The following is a 17,617-nucleotide window of genomic DNA, read 5'->3' as shown; positions in this document are numbered from 1 at the left end:
CTGTGCCCTGCCCTCCCCTATACATTTGTATAAATTAATATTCATATATTAGTGCAATTTCTACTGAACCTTTATGGTTTACAAACCCAAGACCAGGTCAGGCCCTTACCCCATTGCATTATTAGCAGAAGGTATACGCATATAAAAAGCAGACATGTAGACATCTCATGCCATAATTCAGGTCAGAGGTAGGCACGACACTTTCTAGCTTTTCAGTGTGTAATGAATCTTCTACTATACAACTGGTTTGACTGATTAGGGGCTTAAAAATTAGCTACTGTATTGAATGAAGTGTGACAGGGTGACAGTGGAGAAAACACTAAAAAGTGCTGGAGGTTTTCCGAGGCCTAATGCCTTGGTGTCTGCCTTTCAGTTTTGACTGTAACAGCTCGTTTTTCTTTTTTTTTGCACTCTTCTCTTCCTACCCTCCTCCCAATGTGGTATGGATAAAAAAATACACATATACATGAGCATACTCATGCACATACACACTCACACCCATGCATGCAGTACAGCACATTTAACAAAGCGCTTGCTGTAAAGTATGCCACTCTGGTAAAACCATATTATTTTATTGACCAGGAACATGGCTGTGCTAATTCCTCTAGCTGCAAACCTCATGGACCACAACTTTGTCTATAATTTGCTGGGCGCACATGTTCATAGCAACGCTACATAAAGCGGAACGGAAAACAGTAGTGTGCAGTGCATTAATCAGTTTCTCTACCATTGATATACAAAGCAGGACTTATTTTTGCCTGTGCTGGAGCCAGGGGCTTTCAGGCCTCAGAGAGAGCAACGTAAACAGCATTACATGCACAGCTTTAGTGTACAGGACACGGTGTGGGCAATGGCGACTGAATTCTGCCCTGTGCCATTGTGATTGTGTGGTGATTTTCATAATCATTTTCAAAATGATCTTCAATGCATTTGTTTTGAGAAGGCCTGAAGCTTATGTTAATCTGCTGTAAGAAAGATCTCTCACCAATGACTCCATTCCTGCAGCACCCTGCAACCACCAGCGGGTGCCACTTTTTTCTTTAGTATTTATTTAAGCATGAAGAGTGGAGGATGAAGAGTGCAACTGTAGTGGTGTCACAGACACATAGAGGCAGATATTTCACCAATGAATAAACATTTGAGGGACCTCAGGCCTAGTCACAGTGTAGTCACTTGGTTATTTCACAGTAGTCTGCAGAACAACATTCAACCACTCTTGACTTTCTGTAGGTGTTTATTGCATGGATTGCTCAGTTTTGCACAAGCCTCTAGGTGCAAATGTGTAATTTTCCTTCAGTCTCTGACTAATTTGTTTTACCACAAAGTGGCACATTGCTTTTTCAGACACTTTCCTGAGTCAGAGTAAGCTGTTCTTGCTGCAGCTTGCTTAGGCCAATTTTTAGTATATCTAAAGCGACCCAGTTTAGTGGTAATGAGGCCATGTAATGAGACCCAAAAAAGTTCCAGTTGCATTCCTGATTTGTTCTTTTTCTTATTTTTTCTCAATTTTTTGAAATAAAAGAGTGGTATGTGACCATTCACTCCACAGCATTATAGCTGCTTGTAAACAAGACCAGTATTGTGACCTTGCATTACTTTAACCCCTTAAAACCCCAAGCTTATTCAATTTTGAAGCTTATTATTCAGTAACTTCATGGACTACAATGCAAACTACCTAAGTTATTCTTATATTATAGTAGTGTGTAAAGTTTAGCCATTTAGGGGGTTTAAAGCAGGAATATGTAGCTTTGTTTTGTTGATGTTGTCAGCTCGGTCAATCTAGTGTAGTGTCCTTAAAGGCCTCAGCCTGAAGAAGCATGAATGAACTGGACACTGCCACACTGGGCAGTCCCAAACTTCGGCAGGAAAGAGCGAATGTGTACTTTAGTACTTACTGTTCTCTCTTTGGTTGTAAATCTGCTCTGCTGTGTCATACAAGATCCGTTTAGTGGTCCGCTCTCCTCCGCCAAAGTGGTCAGCTTGTCATGAAGGCCACAGTCGCACGCCCACCTTTTCCACAGATGGAGTGGTGCAGGGAGTCTATCTATAGGCCAGAGAGGAGGAGAAAAAGAGAAGAGACAGAAAGTGAGAAACAGAAAAAGGAGGAGGAGTCATTTTTGTTTCATATTGATCTGAAGCATCTCTTCTTCGCTTCCATTTTGGACTCTGTCACAGACACTTGCCACTAAACTCTATTAGCCACAAGGTTTAATAATTCTGTGTTCTTCTCTAAGGACTGCTCCAAGTTAATTGAGGTTTTTTGGTCAGTCCAGTTTTCCACTGGCAGTGCACAAGGCTATCCCAGGGTGGTTCCTCCTGGAACAGGGCTTTTGGGGCTGGAATATTCAGGTTCTTTTTTTTTACTTCAGCATTTCAGGAACCATATGGGGAGTGGGTATGAGATGAAGAAAGTCCTATTCATCAATTTATATGTCTTTAAGACCTATGTAAATGTATATAATGTGAGAGATTTCTTATATAAATAACTTCTTTGCTTCAGCTTTTACTGAAAGCATATGTTCCTGTTCTTTCTTGCCCATGAATGATAGAATGGTGTTGGGCCCATAAGAGTATTAGGAGTTCAAGTCAGCTTGAATCGTAAATCATAAAGCATTTTGCGTCCATAACGTAACATATTTCTGAGTGAAACATGGTTTAAGGGAGGGTCTCTGAGCCTGGGACCGGTTTCACTTATTCATAGGTGGGGGTGGTGGGATGGGGGGGGGGTGAAACATATTATTTGTTGATTATTTTTCACACACCCACTGGTGCACCATGATGTAATCAAAGTGCAGATGTTTATGAGGCCTTTAATGGTGTAATGGTGAAAAGTGATGTATTGTCATTGTTGTAAGTAAACCTCAAACTTGTAGGAAAAGGTAAAACATGTTCTTAACATCTGTTAATATAACTAAAAAAAATATTTGGTCATCATACTATCCATGTTATCCTCTGAACACTGAGGCTTTCTCTTTCTCTTACTGCTGTAATATGCTCTCATTACCAGGCTCAACAGTTCCAGACCCAACATACTGCCGCGCGTATGTGTTTTTACCATTATCCTGGCACTATGTGTTTGTTAAGCAGTGTGTGTGTGTGTGTGTGTCTGACTGTTTGCAGGAGTATGTGGAAGAGTTTGTGTGTATGTGTGTGGGTTTGCTGTATTACAACAAGCTGGCTGTACAGAGTTTTCTTGGTAAGCAGAATGGCAGTGAGCAATAGGTTGTGAGTCAGTGTCTGGTTGAGTCAGAGAAGAGAAGAAGAGAGCAGAGGATGAGACAGAACATGACGGCAGACAAAACGTCCTAGAAGGACAGAGTGTCTACTGGGCTCTTCCACACCACTAGAACTGCACTATGAGAAGCATTAGCACTGCATGAATTAGCATAGGCTAGGACTGACACTGATTCTTCTCTAAAGCCTGTGACATGTGTGCCATGTTCTTCCCTGGTTTTATATGTGTTAATGATTTTCTTGTATTATATTACATTTATGTTCAAGAATTATACAGAGTAAGTGCATTTCAACTACACACCTACATACCTGCTGCGCAAAACACAGAGTGCATTTAATGATATTAGCAAAGCCAACTGAATCTTTCTTACAAAATTAGCAACATATTTTGTACCCACAAAGAATTTCTAACCATCTGCAGAGGCAGAGAGCCCTGCAGACCTTTCCTCTTTCTTGTGGCCAGCTGGCAAGGTGCATTACTTGAGGAATTCAGCACATTGGACAGCACCTATGCTACTTTCTCACACTCACAGAATGCCACTGCTTGGTGCTTGAACAAGCGGTCTGTAGCTCTCTTTGTGCTGTCATTAAATTAAAGGAATACATATACTTTTTTCAGCCTAATCTTCATTTGCCTCATCTGTATCATACAGTCGTTTACAGATATACAACAATTTTGACACACTTCCCTGTCCTTTGAAAACATACTTACAATAGAAGCCAATAGGCAGGTGCTGAGTCAATGGGTTTTCTGTTTGTTTACTGAGTACAGGTAAACATATCAAAATGATCATCTGCGGTAATCAACCATATGCTACAGATGCAGCATTGAGATTAGATGGAAAAAATCCTGGAGGATGAAAAAGGTATAGGGCACGCTAAGGGCCCCATGCACTCGATATTAGTATTAGTTCACGAGGTGTGGCTGAAAAAGTGTAACAAAAGGAAATTTTATGTTTTAAAGCCATTTTATTAAATTACTATTCAGAAATCATCTGCGTTCAAACAATAAGACATTTAATTGTAGCTTCATAGGGCTGCAGGTTCCTGCCCAGTACTGTGGATTAGTGATATAAACTGTTAGAATGAGCATGTGTGGTAACTGGAGTAGATTTCACAGGCTCATCTCTCTTTCCCCCAGGCAGCAGGGAGGCAGCATTCACCTACGCCATCACAGCGGCAGGAGTGGCTCACGCGGTGACGGCAGCCTGCAGCCAGGGCAACATGAGCCACTGTGGCTGTGACCGTGAGAAACAGGGCTACTACAATCAGGAGGAAGGCTGGAAATGGGGGGGCTGCTCAGCTGACATCAAATACGGCATTGAGTTCTCCCGGAGGTTTGTGGATGCTCGTGAGATCAAAAAAAATGCCCGCCGACTGATGAACCTTCACAACAATGAAGCAGGGAGAAAGGTAACTCAAGAAAGCATCTGATCACATTTTAACCCTTTGAACTCCAAGCTTTTTATATAGTTTTTAACCTTACTTATTTTTATTCCGTAACTGGTGTAAATTATTTGGTAACTGCTTTGAAATTAATATGCAAAGTTATTAAGTTACTAAGTTATGTAATTATGAGTGTAAGGAAGTGAAGTGTGGACCCACATGCAGACCCTTTCAGTTTAAGGGATTAAAGGAATTACACACATTTATCAAAAACTATTGAGATGAAAACAAAATCATTCAGAGTGGTTGGATGTGAAACAGTGCAACCATAGAAAAATGTGCAGATGTTTGGTTCCTATCACCACCACCACCACAATTTTGAGTCGGTAAGTTTCTCTAGACTGAAGCATTTTATATTAAACCACTCTGAAGTTTATTTACATCTTAACCATTTAATTGTGCAGAAATGTTGGAAAAATTGTGGATTTCCTGATGAGTGTCTTGTAATGTAAAGACATATTGAGCAGCTGTCCTTGCATAACATGGTTAGAAAAATCTATAGCGCATTTAGCCTCACAGCAACCCACACAACATGTTTCCACCAGTATGTGGTTATGGTAGCCCAAGGAAGCAGAGATTCTGGCAAACACCAGACAGGCTTTTAAAACATGCCTGAATTTAACCAGGACTACTAGTTGTCTTTTCAGCATTTATCTGTTTGATTCATGTTCATGCTATGCTGTGTCCACTGTGGTGAAACCTCAAAACATGCTAAATACTTGTTGTGTGTGCAAGAGTCTGCATGTGGTATAGTTTGTTTGTGCTCTGCTTGTGTAGAACAAGTGTTTGAGGTGTTTTATGCACACCAAGCTGAAAATATACCAGCAAAAACCCCACAACAGGGCTTACAGGCTATGATTTTGGAGAGGCTCTGACTGATAAGTAACAGTCAGACATTTTCGACAGCTTGTTTTGCTTTAGCCAATTACTGTGTGTTTTCCCTCCACCATCTTGTGGCATCCTCCTGATTCCAGCACTGGTTTGGCTTTGGCTCTGCTCCTCTTTGGCCATGTTTGTTTGTTATTAGTCATCCAAGAACATAAAATACCATGCACCCTAACAGCACTGCTCCTTCACTTCAGAATGCCTTCTGGTGGCAAATGGATCTAATTAATAATGCTGCTCTTTATTGTGTGAGCTGGGAGAGCCAGCCGAGCGGAGCCTGGCCTGCGGTTGCCAGATGGAGCCTCTCCAATCCCCCTCCGGTCCGTTGCGTGGAATCATGAAGTGTAAAGTCAGTAACAGGATATTATTGCGAGCCTCTCTCTGCTGCACTGAAAACACAGCCCTCGCTCCACTGCGCCGGGTTATTTCTGCCTTTTATAAAGGACCCATCATGTTAATAGTTGAGCAGTGGCATCACAGCAGAGGGAGGGGAGGCTGTGAGGATTTGAATTTACCATGTGACTCTGCAATGGGCAGGATCAGGGCTGCCGCTCTGGAATTTCAATTGCAATCAGACGTGTGTGTGGTTAGAGCTAGCTTTGAAGGATTGGGGGCAAAACTGGTGCACATCAGCCCAGTGAATGTAAACGGATCCCCTCAAATGTGTACAGCCATGCAGGCATTTAAGTAAAAGGCCTGTTGTGGGGAAAACTTTAGAACTGTAACTCTAGAAACAGCTGTCATGGATGAGCTAGCAGCCCTTTTGGTCGTCACACAATTAAGATTACACTGACTAAAGGCACTCTTTTTAGAATCAACTGACAATAGTCTAACATTGGTCAAAGTATTTTTTGCTGTAATAATCCATTCATTTGCACAAATTTTCTAGGGAAAGAATAATTGGCTTGGTACAAGAGTAGGTCAAGACACTGGAAAAGTGCCCAGCCAAAAGGTGTGATATTTTATACAACTTCACATTAATAGATATCAATATCAGCATCAATGTATGTCTGGCACTAGTCATATACTGTGAGTGTTTATATGGTTTGTTCCCACCACTTCCTTTCATGTTCAATTCCATCAGGCCATCCACTTCTTCAGTCCTAGACAGTACAGAATACCACCACTACCATGCTATGAACTGGGGAACAAGGGGGAGTCTGGATTACTGTGAAGCATTAACTTAAATAAAGAAAAAAAAAATTAACATGGTTTATAAGTGTTTTTATTTCATTTCAAATGTACCAAATCCCTAAATCAGTTTCATCCAGACATGGCTGGTTAATGGTATGGCCTTACAAAAGATCTGCAACACATAAAAAAAACAGAATGGTCCTCTTTTAACTGAGTGTCATGGTGAATGGTTACATGAAATTTAGATTTATTTTCCATGTCCTTAGATGTGGTCTCCAAGAAGGTAGAGAGAATTACAGAGTAGGGTATTACTGCTAAGTCTATTTCCCCCATTTTGACATATAACTGGCATATGCATCTTGCTTTCAGTATGTATTCAGTCTGGTTCAGCGGTTGTCTTAAGTCATCGGTAATGTTGAATATTAAGCATTTGGTATGCCAGCAGATGACTAAACTACTGCATTTACAGTGGACATGAAGTAGATCCTCAAACGTCATTGAAAAGAGATAATAAGGATTCTCATTTGCAACTGCTGCACATAGTGAAAACAATAATGAGGAATGAATAAGGCATTCATTCATGCAAGTATGAATGTGAAAGAGGCACTGAATAAATTTCAGCTTCTACTCTTAAAAACTTTAATTTTTTAATGCAATGTTTGTTTTGCATGTATCCTAAAAATGTCATGGCAATCTTTAACATATCACACCTGAAGACAAAACAGATGACAGGGCCAAGAGCTTCTATAATAACCATCATATGAAAACATTAACTGTACTTTTAACCCTGGACATTGCATTGAAAACTACATCAGCAGTTTATTGTTTCTTTGCAAGTTACAGAACTGCAGGGATTTGTTTACTGCCTTTTAAAATGATGAAGTACAAAACAGTAAAGATGGAGGTATTTCACATAAACAACTATAATTCTATTAAAGTTGTATCTAAAAAAAATTAACATTCTGATGTGTGCTAACACGACAAAGTCTTGTGGCCAAAAGCGGACTTACTAAATGATAATATAAATTCCAATTTACATTTACATTTGCAGGCAACTAGATGGGTACATAATATACATAGACAATGAGTTTCAGGTAATTATAGAAAAAAAAATCAGTGGTAGTGGGTTTTTAAAAAATAAAGAGTTCTCTGCAGAAATGCCACAGAAGAACCACTTTTGGTTCATTAAAGAAGTTTTCAAAGGATGATTTTGTAAATGAGATATCTCAGTATGAAAAACCTTTTCAAAGTTTAAAGAACCTCCACATAATATCAACTTTCTATACAAATTAAAGGTTTTTCCTAGAACCATATATGCAAGTCAAGACCATTTAGAAACCTTTAATTATAAGAGCATAAGCTGAGTCTGTTAATGTAAACTCTCCTCCAACTGCTTTGTAGTGACCTCTTCTTGCATTGCTGTCCTCAGGCACTAGAAGAACGGATGAAGCTGGAGTGTAAGTGCCATGGGGTGTCAGGTTCCTGCACCACTAAGACATGCTGGACCACACTGCCAAAATTCAGAGAGATCGGCTATGTGCTGAAGGACAAGTACAACAAAGCAGTCCACGTGGAGGTGGTCCGGGCCAGCAGACTGCGCCAGCCCACCTTTCTCAAGGTGAAGAAGACACATGGCTACCAAAAACCCCTGGAGACAGATCTGGTCTACATTGAGCGTTCACCTAATTATTGTGAGGAGGACGCTAAGACGGGCAGTGTGGGGACACAGGGACGTTTGTGTAATCGAACATCGCCACACACGGATGGCTGTGACCTCATGTGCTGTGGCCGAGGCTACAATACGCACCAGTACACCAAAGTGTGGCAGTGTAACTGCAAGTTTCAATGGTGCTGCTTTGTCAAATGCAACACATGTAGTGAGAGGACGGAGGTGTTCTCCTGCAAATGAACAAGTGTGAATGGGAGAGTTACAGGTGAGCTGGGAATAGAAGGGTGGAGACAGTTTGGGTGGACGACCCATGGAATGAAAGAGATATTATTTTTGTAATATCACAAAATGGAAAAGGAATGAGAATTTTACACTATCGGCTCTTCATGGCATCGTTTTGCACAGCAGAATGTTTTATTTTTGCTTTCCAATAGAGGTTAAATGCTACACTCTGTCAGTAGGTATAAGCCCAGCTCTTAGCTGAGTTTAACTACCAGAAGTTCATGCACTGATGTATCCACACTGACTCAAACAGAATGACTGCAGGATACAAGCCGTGCGTTGGACCTGTGCATTGCATTCTTGGACCTGTATATTTTCAGTTCTATAGGAAGCTCATCAACAAAGGACAAAAAGGAGGCAGCAAGTCAATAATGACTGGAACTGTTTGGAAAAAAGAACTGGTTGAGTTAGCCTGACGCTTACGATAGGGACCGAGAGAGAATGGAGCAGGGAGGAACGAACATTTTAACTCATGATGTTAAGCTCTGTAAAGATGAAAATGAAACTACAGAACAAGGACAGTGCCGACTGAAAATGGAGATGTTGCTACAAGAAGCCTCCTGCTGCCAACTGGAATGTGGTGGAATATGTTAGCTGTCCAGTCACACTGGAACTGTCTGTTTGAACACTGAAAATAAATTTTTTATTTATGTTATAGTCTCTTAAAAAAGCAAAGCACTAACGGGTAGAAATGTCTTATTTTGTACTAAGTGTAAAAAAAAACAGAGAGATGGAAAAAAAAACTCTTTGTAGAAAACTCATGACTGAAGGTGTGTGTCTCCTCAAGAAAAAACTCCAGGTTCTCTGACAGAATTTTTTTTTTCCTGAAATGGTTTAACCGTTAATGGTGTGTTGACTTCAGAAACCACTTTTTTAGGACAGTTTACAGTTTACTTATTTAACATTGGTTCTACTTTGCTGTAGCCTAGCCTTAGTGTGCAGTAAGGTATGCACAACAATCTGCAATTTGGATCATTCTACTTTTTGAAAGTTAAATAGCAAAAAACAAAAAAAATAAAAAATAAAAATAACTTAAAAATAGACAGAATATTTAAAAAACCTTCCTGAACTCATGAAATTAAAATGTTGCTGGATGTGTTGTCGAGTGCTGCACTGATATTTTTTTCTATTCTGGTACGTTGCAAATGAAACTAAATAAATATCCATTTGAACGACTTTGGGATTTTATTGCAGAGATAAACCACAGCTGAATCACAATGACTTTTTTTTTGTACAGTGTAGCCCAGTTTTTCACTACAGTTTGTTTCTATAACTACAAGAGAAAAAGGTACATTATAAAGTATATGACTGTATCAACCATTTTCATATTCTTAACACTGAAGATCAACATGAGGTTTGCTTTGCTTGTACTTTTAGGTATACTATAGTGGATTTTGCTAACTTTTCTGTGTATTTTAAGTAACATGAAAAATGTAAGACAGACACATTATGCACAAGTATTTCAGCATTTAGTGTAAAAAATATGTCCCTCAAATTTTCCACCTACAGCTGAATGGATGTAGTATATTGGTTACTTGATGCTGTAAGAGCAGGTCACTTTGTTCCCCTTGTCAAAGGCTGCTTTCCACTCCCATGTCTTGAGGCCTTATTTAGGATTGTTTCCTCAAACAAGGCAATGATATTCATCATATAACACATTTGAGTTAATGCTCGTAGATGGAGAAAAGTCCCTTATTCTGATGTTCCAACCACCCCTAAATATGACCACTGGCCATGCGGATGAAAAATACATCATTAAAAACATCATAACACAATAAATCTGACAACTTGCTGACTTGGACTTTATTTTGTACACAGCACATGGTCATAATAACCTGTGGTCAGATCCCTTGATTACGGCATGCATGGAACAAAAGAAAGTTATCTCCGGCATTACAAACAGGAGCCCATCTCTCACTCGCAGAAAGAGCCCTGGAAAGGGATCCCTAACATTTTAAAAGGAGAGTCCACAATTTTTACATGAAGTTCTGAACCGTTGACAGTATATAATTTTTAGGCATTGTATAATTTAAATGATGGCTACAGTGCAACAATGTATCTTTCCTAGAATTCCACTGGGCACAGCAAGAAATCCATTTTGGATCTTCGAAGGGTTTGGTGGTTCAGCAAATTAATATTTTAATAGATTTCCACAAATATTCTTTTAACAGTTTTCTGTTTTTCTACAGTGAATTCCCAGAGTCTCTTTTCTATCATTTGTCCACAGTGCCAGACTGGGTTGGTAAAGCCTGCACGTGTCTCTGACAATGCACGTGAACCACTACATCGTTTCACACAACCAGCCATGCAATATTGATGTGGGTTCAAGGAAGGCAAGTGACTAGCACTGCCAAGTGACCATGCAGACTTGCACTATATGGCCAAAATACATGCTTATGTGCTTATTGATCATCTCATTCCAAAACTATGGGTATTAATGTGGAATTGCTCCCCACTTTGCTGCGCTCTTCTCGGAAGGCTTTCCACTAGATTTTATAAAATGACTGCAGGAACTTGCAGGAATTATGCTTTCATTTAGCCACAAGAACATAAGTGAAGTTGGGCACTGATGTTGGGCGATAAGAACTGGCTCACAGCCAGCATTCCAATTCATTCCAATGGTGTTGGATGGGATTGAGGTGAGGGTTCTGTGCAGGCCAGTCAATTTCTTTTACAATAAACTTTGGAAACCATTTCTTTATGGAATTCACTTTGTGAAACAGGACCTTCTAGGGCCTTCGTTAAACCTGTTGCCCCAAACTTGGGAAAACAAATTTATCTAGAATATCATTGTTTCCTATAGCATACAGACTTGCGTTCATCAAGAGTCCCAAATCATACAAAACAACTCTAGACAATTATTCCTCCTCCACCAAACCTTACAGCTGGTACTATGCATTTGGGCAGACCCACCAAACTCAGATTTGTCAATCAGACTGCGAGATGCTGAAGCATGAATAATTACTCTAAGGAACACTGCTCCACAGTCCAAAAATGAATGTGCTTTACACCACTCCAGGCACTGGCATTTGGCATTGTGCAATGTGATTTTAGACTTGTACGTGGCTGCTTGGCCATGGAAACCCACTCCATGTAGCTCCATGTAGATGTTGTTTCCAAAGTTAGTATGGAACTCAGTGGTGAATGTTGCATCAGAAAACAGGCAGTTTTCACACCTGTGACAATGTTGCACTGAAAGTCACTGAGCTCTTCTATACTACAGACTACAGCCAATGTTTGTCTATCAAAATTCCATGGCTGTATGCTTGATTTTATGCACTTTCTAGCAATGGGTGTGGCTGAAATAGATGAACCCACTAATTAGGAGGGAAGTCCACATAGCTTTTTCCATGTTGTGTATTAGCTAGTACAGAGACAGACTGTGCAGAATGTCCTCACTGTCCTTCCCTTAACACAACATAGTACAGTTGGGATTCAAACATGGTGCCCACTGGTAAGGTACATCTTCAGTCTACTAAGAGGCTTCTATTATATTGGTTACCTGTACTATTGCTCCTCTATTTTTAGCCATAAACTTTGTTTAACATTCCGATTTTATTGTTGGTGGCATTATTTGGTGAATCAATCTTATTAGTTGTATATACTTGACAATAAACATGTTACTTTTCAGCTAACAATGACATTGGGCAGGGACATTAATTCTTTAAAGAGTGTGCAATGGAATTAAAAGATGCAAGAAATTAAACCTTTATAAGATTAATAATGTTTTGAAGTCTATCACTGGAAGTCCACAAGATCTAGAGATCAAAGTTTAAAAACGTTTAAGGAATTCTCTGTCATTTTTATAGAAATACAAACAGTATAATTTTGTGCAGAAATGTAAATACTTATACACATTCATTTACATGAGCGAAGTTCATCCTAAGGGTACTATTCTAAAAGACTCACAAAAGAAAACAATAAACCAAACAAACAAGTGCTCTAAAACTAAAATAGTTCTTTCCAAGCAGCAGACAAAATGCATCTCTCCTCATAACTGTTGCAAATACAGTCCTGTCTTTCAAGGGAGGGGGTGGTAGGCTGTGTCACCGTTGTCTAGATGTTGCGGTGTCAGTGGCTCTAGGCTTGGCTGAAAAGCATTACAGACAGGCAGCAAAGCAGAAGTAAGGAATGTTTTGTTAGTAGTCTGAAACCCTGGGGCCCGGAACCACTTAAGCTCCTGTACTATACCCGGGATTGACCAAAATAAATCCGTTTGTTTCTGACAAACATTTTGTCATTAAAAAATATGAGAGAGAAAAACAGAGCCCGCTGCGTATGTGTTCACTCCTAAAGCGCCTATTGTTGAGGTGTCAGGATCATTAGTTCATTGGAGGTTCCATTCTGCCAGCTAATGCCTGTGGTCTTTTTCACACAGGCAGCAGTGCTGATTCAGAGCGGGACTGCACCGGCCACCAGTGAGACTCTAACACATGACAGGAAGCTCCCACCACCCCATATTATATACTGAACCCCCTCTCACTTTAGGAACTATTCTGCTGTAAATATATTTTATGCAGGGTTGGAAATAGGAGCGATAAAGTAGTACAGTGTAGTACACTACTGTAATAGAATACCATCTTGAAAAGGATCCCAAAACCACTGTAGCACAAAGATTTCCACTTGGAGTACACTCTCTGATAGCTGATCTCAACACTATGATGGATCCGAGAAATGGAGCCCAGATCTTCATTCATTTTCAACAGCATCATGGGTGGTTTAGTGCAGCCAACTGGGCGGAACGATATGAGCAGGACAATCTGTTGTTAACTGTTGGCAGTGCTTTTACAAGTGAGCTCTGATAGGAAACCACATTATAGTCTTCTTCAGTCTACATTTACTGCACGCTTGAGTTAGCAGTCAGTTAAGATGTAAAACGTGAGTGACAGTGAGGAGGGCAGTTTCTTTTGTGAGCTATTTCCGACTCCACTGCAAATGGCTGCTGTTTAAGGACTTAACGAACAGCCGAATGGTTGCCAACTGTCATTCAGCTCCCATCACAAACTCTTGGAGGGTGAGAATAAGAGAAGAAAATAAAAAAGGATCCTCTCTTGAGCCCCCAATCGGATGCTATAGATAAAATCCTTCCCTGTTTCCCCAGGGCAATATGCCCCACTAGAATCAAGAGAGGTGCCCACGGCTTGACCCGTCTGTGCCCTCTCTCATCCACTGCACAAAGTCCTCTTTCAGGACTTCTGGAAATGGGCCTCATCAGTCTCCTTCACCAAAGTCCTGGCAGTGTTGCTGAAAGCAGTTGCCAGGCATCAGGCGGACAGCAGGTTATAGATGCTGAGAGACTAGACGGGCAGAGGGCAGTTGTGTAGTCTCACTGCCATACACTCAGATAAGGGTGAACGAGTTCATATGCTTTATTGAAGGGTCTGAGAATGTTCTTTAAGGTCTTAAAAGAGGCTCATATATAGTGAGGCATCTCTTTGGACAAAACCTGGCCTGACATTGTTATTCAGCATTTTTGATACCTTAATACAGTGGCAAGAAATTAATTTTGAAAACTGTGAAAGGTGTAGCTAAACACACGGTCACGAAAAATGGTTAACATTATTTGTTGAATTGTAAGTAATAAAAATTATCCTATTTTCTTGGGATGAGGAAATGGAACTGAAAATGATGTTCTCTGGGTGTTCATCGTGGCATTTCCGATGAGGCTTTAGGTACTGTTGTAACAAGACCTTGTATGTCTCAAATGGTAACTTTGCAGAAGAAGAAAAAGTCAGAACTTTCAATGTAAATTAGTTAGCAGTGTAAAAGTTAACAGTTTAATAACGCAATAACATTACAGATTATTAACACCACTCATTTTGAATTTTAACCACTCATAGTTTCAGCCTGAAGCCCAGCTGCTCGAGTTGCTATAACTTTGCTATTGTAGATCTCTTGTTCAAATACAACTTTTAAATGGTGATGATATTACTAAGGTTGTCTGTGTCACTGCTTTTGTTCTCTGCTTGCGTCTCTTTCAGTGTTCTGCCCTGCTTCACACAACTTTTCCAAGGTGACATGCATATAGCACATTAACACAACAGAAGATTCCACAGCTCTGAAAGAGTGAACAGGCAAAGCTCCTCCCAGCAATCTGTATCAAACTCACAGCCTTTGGATGAGCTGGTCTTTGCTAACATGCAGAGATAACATGCAGCTGTGAGGGGGAGAAGGACAAGGGTGGTGAAAAATAAATTGCACCAAAAAAAATGAGGAGGGAGTGAGGGGTAAAGTCAAAGGAGTCAAGGGGTCCTTTCAACTGACATCTGAGATTTTCCAGAGACGAGTGGTGAAGAAAGGCCCGTTGTCCTGCACACACACCACACAATCTACTCTGCAGCTTCTTAAGCCCTATTCCCATCGTGTGAAGAGGAGCTGGGGCAATGCATCAATTGTGAAGCCCTTCCCTGTGGCTTTTATGTTTGTTATTCTGAAGTTAATGCCATGAGATGGAGTGATAAAAGAAAACATAGTTGCACTACTGTGCTTCAAAATGAAAGGATTAATGCAACTGTTATACTGCCAGTTTAACTTGACATGACATTAGTGTGAACACTGTAATGCACAAGCATTCTTTGTTTTGCTTTGAAGAGCAGAGGCTGACAAGCCCACCAAAAGACAGGCTCCCTAGACCCATTTAGAATGAACTAATGAACTGACCTACTAAAGAAAAGCTGCTCAGCATGATCTGACTCATATTTCTAAATAGTGCAGCAATGTATCATAAGTGGCATCCATGTCATAAAGATTAACTGCCATAACTGTGGGCATTTTGGGGAAGGTTGGGAAATCACCACTTGCATTTGTCTTCTATTACATGACATGTAAATGTGATAAAATAACACTGCTAAACACTCATTCAAATCGTTCTTCTATAGTTTAAGCAAAGTTTCATCTCTCATGCTTAAATTCAGATTCTTTTAAATGCCTTTAGTGTGAATATAAGCAACACAGCAAGCTTGGTCTTTCCCAAATTCCACTGACTTTCCTGATACCTTCAAGAATTTACCCAGCTTTGGGCCACAGAACGTGCAGTTTGCAGCTTGGTCTGAAAATCGTGCCTCTCATCATCATCTTCGTTGTTTTGACTGCTTGTCTCATTGAAAGGCCATCATTCTGAGGTTCCATCTCATCTGTTTAATATTAGTGGTAAAGAACACATGGCCATTCAAAGGCACAGGCCTGGTGACATCATACATGGCGGTAGAGAGAGAGGCAGACAGGGTAAAGGGGTAAATGGGTAGGAGAAATATAGGCAAGAGAAGGGGAGACGGGCTAAGAGATGAGAAGAACCTGATTCTGAGTTTCTGATTCTGGGAGCAACCTAACTCTGAGATTTCAGAGGTTAGTTATAGATGCTGACACAACCACCACCAAACACGGAGGCAGAAAGCTTAGCTTCTGTCCAAAAATTACCTTCATGCACTTGTCTCTTGAAAACAAATATCAGAGCTTTTGGGTGCTGCCATGAATAGAAGAAGTAACAGATGGATACAAGGACAGTAAGAAAAAAAAGAGAAATGGTACTTAAGTGAAAAAGTACAGCGATTGGGCTAGGCAGTATGACGGTAATACGGTATACCACAATATGTAAAAGTGATGACGATATTCAGAGAAAACTATTTCAAATTTATGACGTCAAATGTCTATTCCACATCTGAATGGACAAATAAACACATTCCAGCCATTTATATTTTATACAGCTCACTGATTGGTGGTGTGGAAGCTCACTGATAGGTGGTGCTAACAGGAAAAGCAGGAAAAAATTCAGAAAAACTAAGCATGCTAGCCATGGCAAAGCTATGGCAAAGAGCTACACATTTCAAAACAGCACATTATCTGCACACACCACAGAACACACATGATTTCAGCTTTCACTCCAACAGCAGTCACTCAACTTTGCACGATCCTCTAACTGGGTGCACTTTCCTCTAAACGGGTGTTATTTTAGCATCAGTCAGCTACAGCCAAGCCTGTGCTATGGCATGGCGCATTTGGCCTGCTAACTAAGCTCTCTCCCAAACACCACAGAATAGGTTTGATTTCAGCTTACTGCCAACCAATTTTTGCCCTCTCAAACATTTTTATCATCTAAATTTGTGTCAACAGAGTACCAGTTTTCAGAATTAAACATGTACGGTGATGGGTGGCACTGTTTGGGTCTGTAGCCCGCTCACTAAGCTAACATTAAGGTAGCCTATCAGGCTACAGATCCAAACACTACAGAACAGGTTTCATTACGCCTCTCTCTCTCTCTCTTCAGCGATTACTTGACTTTACTCTCAGATTTTAATCATTCATTTTAATAAGCAACTTGTCAGTGCTTCAGTCAGCCAGAATGTTCTGTGGTGGGCTGAGCTGTTAGCATGCTAGTGAAGCTAATGCTAACTAGGTCCTCTATATTAGTTAGCAGCACTGTTTGACATTTCTCAATTGTTGTTGGCTTGAATATTATGCACTGTGTTCACTTATTTGTTAATTATGTGAAGCAAACTACTTTTTTTGATTTTGAAATAATTCTAGATGAAAAAAGTGACCTCTATTACCAGCAGCTAAAACAAAACTACAAGACAAATTAACAAGCAACAAGAAATTACAGCAAGGAACCAAAGACAAACATATGCATACAAGGCCAAGCCAAATACAAGACAAACAGGCAGGTGACTAAACTAATGACTGAACACAAGACTAGATGGGGAGCACATAAGAGACAGGACAATGGACTGAACAGGTGACTGGATATAAGACTGGATTGAGAACTGGACAGAAAGCTGGATAGGAGAACGGACAAAGGATTGAACAGGCAAATGGACAGGGATGAAATGGACTGGGGACTTGACCAAGGGACCAATAGGGGATGAGACAGGAGACAAGACACTAGACCAGATAGATGACTGGGCTGAAGACTGGACAGAAATATATAGATGGGGACACTAGGACTTGGAGGCTGAGACAGGAACGAATGAC

At 40.3% G+C, this 17,617-nt stretch overlaps 1 protein-coding gene across 2 annotated transcripts in view; it reads left to right on the top strand.

Moving 5' to 3' along the window:
- Positions 1–9,993, top strand: part of wnt7bb (wingless-type MMTV integration site family, member 7Bb) — a 28,924-nt gene extending 18,931 nt beyond the window's left edge. For both annotated transcript variants that reach the window (XM_036576386.1, XM_036576385.1), the window contains exons 3-4: positions 4,376–4,647; positions 8,129–9,993. In XM_036576386.1, coding sequence (XP_036432279.1) covers positions 4,376–4,647; positions 8,129–8,608 — 752 coding nt within the window. In that variant the 3' untranslated portion in view covers positions 8,609–9,993. The remainder of the gene's footprint in view (positions 1–4,375; positions 4,648–8,128) is intronic.
- The last annotated feature ends 7,624 nt before the right edge of the window (positions 9,994–17,617 follow it).

Source organism: Colossoma macropomum, unplaced genomic scaffold (assembly GCF_904425465.1).
Source record: "Colossoma macropomum unplaced genomic scaffold, Colossoma_macropomum, whole genome shotgun sequence".
Taxonomy (NCBI): Eukaryota; Metazoa; Chordata; class Actinopteri; order Characiformes; family Serrasalmidae; genus Colossoma; species Colossoma macropomum.
The sequence above is the reverse complement of the archived record's forward strand: the minus strand, read 5'-3'. Positions and strand labels throughout refer to the sequence as shown.